We start from the raw sequence: 5,767 nt of genomic DNA, 5'->3' as shown, positions 1-5,767 counted from the left end.
GAAAATTAAAAGCGAAGCCAAATATTACTTTTGGGACGATCCTTACTTATGGAAGATGTGTTCGGATCAAGTGATTAGACGCTGCATTCCCGAATGGGAACAAAGAGATGTGCTGAATCATTGCCACACTTTGGCATGTGGAGGACATTTTGGACCAAGGAAGGCAGCAAGGAAAGTATTGGACAGCGGGTTCTACTGGCCGACGCTTAATAAAGATGCCTTTGAGTTTTGTCAGTGTTGCGAGAGATGCCAACAGACAGGGGGAATTTCAAGGAGGGACGAGATGCCCCAGGTCCCGGTGATTGTCTGTGAAATCTTCGACATATGGGGGATGGACTTCATGGGACCATTTCCATCATCCTGTGGGAACACATATATATTGGTTGCAGTAGACTATGTGTCTAAATGGATAGAAGCCAAGGCCACCACGACATGTGAATCGAAGGAGGTGGCAAAATTTCTGAAAGCCAATATCTTCAACAGATACGGAGTTCCTCGAGCCATCATTTCAGACCAAGGAACACATTTCTGTAATCGCACCATCGAGGCTCTGATGAAGAAATATGGTGTTCACCATAGAGTATCTTGTTGGGACTACCGCAGCGGAAGACACGGAAACCAAACAGGTCCTTGACCGGATCTATTTAGGTGATTATGCATTCGACTCCAATTTCATGCAATTTACATAGATCTATAGATATAACATCAAATAAACACATAATCATGCAATTTGATGTAGATTCGATTGTTACCTCATTTTGATCCATCATAGGATCGAAGTTGCTAGCTGCACCACCCGGAGATCCTTGGTTTATCGACCGTGAATCTTCCAACCTATTCCCTAGTCCTTGGCTATTCATCCGTGTGGGCGGATCTTGAACAACCAAAATAGTCTTGATGAGATCTAGGAGGAACACTACACCAATCTATCTATCTCGATTCAATTCTATGGATTAGAATGAACAAGACAAGATCAAACCAAAAACCCTAGCTCCCTATTACTTGGAGGCTCGAAAATCGAGCCAAATGAGGGAGAGAGAAGCCACGCTAGTGGCGGCTAGGGTTAGGGTTGAGAGGTGTGACTTGTGGTGTGCTAGGGTTTCCACATCTCATCACTATTTATAATGGACTTGTTGGGCTAGGTTGGGGATCCATGGAATGACTTAAGTGTTGGGCTCACCCATTAGATAAATTACTAATTAAATCAAATGACCCATGATTTAATATATTATCAATGGAATATTATTTTATTCCACTAAAGAATAATATTGCACTCCCACTTAAATCACCAAATTACAAATAACTTGGGTCCATTTTATTTTATAATATTTCCCGCGTTTAAGATTATCTTGATCCATCAATTTAATTCTTTTGTCTGCTATGTGACTAGAATTAAATTAATTCTCCAAAGAGTTTTTCTAGTTTGAAACTTTATTTATTATTCGTGGAATAAATTCCAACTGCGCAGATTTCTGAATAATAAATTCCTCTTTCAAACACCTCTTGGGGATCACCCCTTAGGGATTTAATCATACCACACTGGGCACGCGAATTCTATGAAATAATATTCCAATACCTTCATGTTATTCAACTACTACCACCCAAGATATCATGAACTTGAGTTACGTACAAACTCTCACATATTGATAAGTCAAAGTGGCGTTTGATTGAATAAACAATATTGATATTAATATCATAGACTAGAAAATACTAAACTTTCTTGAAATATATTCTTTCAGTAGATAGCAATAAAGAATACATTTCGGATTAGATCATTTCAGTGCTTTACCACACCGGTGTTACTAATCTCATCTTAGGTAAGAGAGAATTATCACAAACACCGCAACCGTTCCAATAGGTAGCCAAAGCCTATCTAGGTTGTGAATACGTTTTTCTTCTTACTAGATCTGGCCAAGTCCCCTACTGGAAAACTCATGAGGAGATTCATCGAATTTCCCTACTTGACCTTCTTAGTAAAAAGCCTTAGACTTGTTTATCATATTTCAATAATAAACCATTATATTATATTATTTATTCTCATAAATAGGTAAACAAGTGGACGTGGCGTTTCTCGTATACATGCACAAGCTGACTGTACAAAGGCATGTACGCTCGAAGCATCTTTTAGTATACAAACCCCAACACCTTTGTCTTGTGATTACTGACTTGTGTATCTAGTGTGCAGGTATCCCTATCAGTAGTAGCTTGGATTCCAAATCCAGTCAAGGATCTGATGTTAGATAGAGTTTCTGATTAGGGTTCCATCTCTGTAATAGATACTTAGTTGTTCTCTTAGTTTAGTTCCTTTGTAATCTTGATACTTATCTTTGTACTGCGTTCTTACTGAGATTAGCCATCTCAGTGTTGACCTAATACAAAGAGGTCTCGGTAATTAGTGAATCTCGAGTGATCTGATCCATACGGCTTTGAATGACCAAAAGTCACTATCAATGCTATTGAATAATTAGTCCACGAGTATGAATGCATAATTATTATCACAACAGTAAAATTAAATGAGTGCTCAAATTTTGGACCACAAAATGAAAGTCAATTTGTCATATTCCTCGTTGAAGAATCTAGCAAGCCTCAATCCTGGTTGTAAACTCGCAATGACAATTATGAATACATAGTTATTATCACAACAGCAAAATTGGGCTTATCTACCACCAAAATTAAATACTACTCCTATAATCGAAAATCAATCAATGGCTAACAACACTACAACTGCGGGCAAAGCCATTACATGCCGAGGTAAATTACTTAGCAATACCATTGATTTCAACTGTTTGTAATTAATTAATAAATCATTTGCAGCGGCGGTGGCGAGAGCAGCTGGGGCGCCGCTCGTGATACAGGAGGTGGTTGTGGATCCTCCTAAATCCGGCGAACTTCGCATCAAAATCATCTGCACTTCTCTTTGTCATAGCGATCTTACTTTCTTGAACTTGGACGTATGTTTTCTCTTTCACCCTTCAATCGAGTCGCTTATGAGACTTATATAGTGGTTTCGGTTCTTTGTTTATATCAATGTGAGATACTGTTATAGATTGTTCGACTTTTTTTCTAATTGGTTTTGACCTGGCTCAAATATAAAGTAGTTCTAATATCATGATAGAAATTCATAGAATTGCATCATAAAATCAATTGGTGATAGGAGGAGTGAGCTGTGAAACTTTTTTACTTTTTACATCAATGTGAGATTTTGTTATAGTTATTTTTGTTTTATTTGCCGACAGTTGCCTCCCGCTTGTTTTCCGAGAATTCTGGGACATGAAGCAGTTGGGTAATTCATTTTCTATTTACATGTCTTGTTGTGCATTACTACTATTTAGCAATGAACTTGTTAATATGTCTGCCTGAAGCGTGGTGGAGAGCGTGGGCGATGGCGTTATTGGGGTTGTCGAAGGAGATATGGTTATCCCCGTATTTGTGTCAGACTGTGCTGAGTGTAGAGATTGCACATCGAAGAAGAGCAACCTGTGCACCGAATTCCCATTTAGAGTCGATCCCTGGATGCACGATGGCACGAGCAGATTCAGAGACCTCAACGGAGAGACTATACACCATTTCATGTTTGTGTCTAGTTTCACAGAGTACACAGTTGTTCATCGTGCTAACATCATCAAACTCGACCCAACAATCCCTCCCAGCAGGGCTTGCCTCCTTGCTTGTGGAGTCTCCACAGGTATGTATGCTACATTTTGATTAAATAGAATTTGAATTAGCAACACTTTTACCAAACTTTGTGATGTTTTTCCAGGCGTAGGAGCGGCATGGAGGTCTGCAAGTGTCGAACGAGGATCCACGGTTGCCATCTTCGGTTTGGGGTCGATCGGATTGGCAGTAAGAATGAATCCCATTTCACTTAGCCTTTTCTCTTTTTTGTTTTCATATTAATATGTATGTGGAGGGGTTCGGCAATTCACACCTGAACTCGATATTAAGTCCTTCTTGGACACTTATATCTTGTTTGCACAATTAATAATTTCCCGATGTGGAATGGTCTGAACCCCAACTTGTACATAAGCTCGTGTTTCTACGAAGGTTGCAGAAGGGGCAAGATTGTGTGGTGCTGCTAGAATCATTGGCATTGATGTGAACCCTAACAAGTTTGCACTAAGTAAGTTCATGCAATCTACAATTTGGAATTGTTTCTAATGTGGTAATCTTACATCAAATATGTGAAAATGAAGGTAAAAAATTTGGAGTAACTGATTTCATTGATTCTACAAGCTGCATTGAAAAATCTGTAAGCCAGGTATGAATATGCATCATACTTGAACACAACAATGAATAAATCCGCAATCTCATTGAGTTTCTGAGGTGTTGCTCTGTTTCAGGTGGTAAATGAGATGACCGGTGGAGGGGCAGATTACTGCTTCGAATGCGTTGGAAGGGCTTCCCTAGTTGAGGAGGCATACGCCTGCTGTCGAAAGGTTTGTCCTCCGATCTTCACTCGTCAGAATAGATTTACACCGATTAATGTTATGCCAACTTATTATGTATAGGGGTGGGGTAAGACGATCGTGGTGGGGGTGGATAGACCCGGCACACTACTGAAATTCGCATCCACGGAAGTCCTTCATAGTGGAAAGACTATCTTGGGATCTTTGTTTGGAGGCCTCAAGCCAAAGTCGGACATACCGATCCTCGTTAAGAAGTACATGGACAAGGTATGTTATATCGTGTTCGCGTTCGTGTTTGTTATTGAGTGAGTGATTAATTTGAGTTGAAGGGCATTGGTGTTGTTGGTGCAGGAGTTGGAGCTGGATAAGTTTGTGACGCATGAGGTGGGGTTTGAAGAGATCAACAAAGCTTTCGATTTGCTGCATCAAGGAAAGAGCCTCAAATGTGTGATTTGGATGGATAGATGAATTTCTTTTATGTTTTTTTGTTGTTGTTTGGAGAATAATAGTAATAATAAAACAACAGTTATATAGTTAGCAAGCAAATTTTTTATCCAATTTTAAATATTTTGAACAAGTGTGATTTACTACTTTATGTTCGGAATTAGTAAGTATGCTAGTAAAAGTTCAACTTATTTGTACAAGGATTATTATGCTATTATGAGTTTATCTAATTCATGTTAAAATTATATGCTATGCCGGTTGAATTGATCAATGATTCAACTAATTTATACAAATGTTACCTTGCAATGCTCTTAAATACCATTTCAGTTGTGGCTCGGGGGTGGCAATATGGTGTACCTCATTGTACTTTTTTCTAACATTTTCTCAAGATTACACGTATTCGCGCTCTATTTGGGTGCAGCCTAGAGTGCATGTACACAAGCATGGGGGGCAGATTTCAGCCGAAGTGTCTTGTAATGGGAGGCATTCACAGCGATGGCAACTGATTTTTTAGGAAAGAACGGAGATGGAGTGGGAAAGAAAAAAAAATTGGTGGGAAGAGAGAAATTGTGATTGAATGTGGAACCAAAAAGCTAGAGTCTTTGTTTGCGTCATCCGAGGCTGATAATTTTCAACACGGCACGTTAACTTAATAGAATAAAGGCCAAATGTGGTCCCTAACATATGGTCATTTTATCAATTTGGTCATAAATATTACGTTTTGAATTATTCGGTCCCCCACGTTTAAAAATGAGAATTCAGTCCTTTACGGTCAACAGCCATCTAAGCTATTTTGAATGGATTATTAGATTAAATATTTAATCTTTTTCTAATTCTTTTTCTTATTTTTTCCTTAGGGATTGGGATAGCGGTAGAAATCCTCCGGCGACGGCAATTCTTCATTCCATTTCGAAAAC

The 5,767-nt window shown here is 38.9% G+C and overlaps 1 protein-coding gene across 1 annotated transcript; it reads left to right on the top strand.

Annotated features, from left to right (window-relative positions):
* Positions 1-2,597: 2,597 nt before the first annotated feature.
* Positions 2,598-5,050, top strand: LOC125197986 (alcohol dehydrogenase-like 7). Its single transcript, XM_048096461.1, has 10 exons — positions 2,598-2,751; positions 2,815-2,951; positions 3,237-3,283; positions 3,363-3,685; positions 3,761-3,843; positions 4,045-4,120; positions 4,194-4,258; positions 4,341-4,436; positions 4,509-4,673; positions 4,758-5,050. Exons 1-10 carry the CDS (start codon positions 2,706-2,708, stop codon positions 4,872-4,874), a joined length of 1,155 nt encoding a protein of 384 aa, XP_047952418.1. The 5' UTR covers positions 2,598-2,705; the 3' UTR covers positions 4,875-5,050.
* The last annotated feature ends 717 nt before the right edge of the window (positions 5,051-5,767 follow it).

Source organism: Salvia hispanica, unplaced genomic scaffold (genome assembly GCF_023119035.1).
Source record: "Salvia hispanica cultivar TCC Black 2014 unplaced genomic scaffold, UniMelb_Shisp_WGS_1.0 HiC_scaffold_1143, whole genome shotgun sequence".
In the NCBI taxonomy this organism is placed as follows: Eukaryota; Viridiplantae; Streptophyta; class Magnoliopsida; order Lamiales; family Lamiaceae; genus Salvia; species Salvia hispanica.
The sequence above is the reverse complement of the archived record's forward strand: the minus strand, read 5'-3'. Positions and strand labels throughout refer to the sequence as shown.

Excerpts from the sequence above, each read along its gene's own strand:
- LOC125197986 (XM_048096461.1), top strand. The coding sequence starts at position 2,706 with ATGGCTAACAACACTACAACTGCGGGCAAAGCCATTACATGCCGAG. Across the intron at positions 4,437-4,508 it reads CATACGCCTGCTGTCGAAAG|GGGTGGGGTAAGACGATCGT; the intron begins GTTTGTCCTCCG and ends TATTATGTATAG. Across the intron at positions 4,674-4,757 it reads TTAAGAAGTACATGGACAAG|GAGTTGGAGCTGGATAAGTT; the intron begins GTATGTTATATC and ends TTGTTGGTGCAG.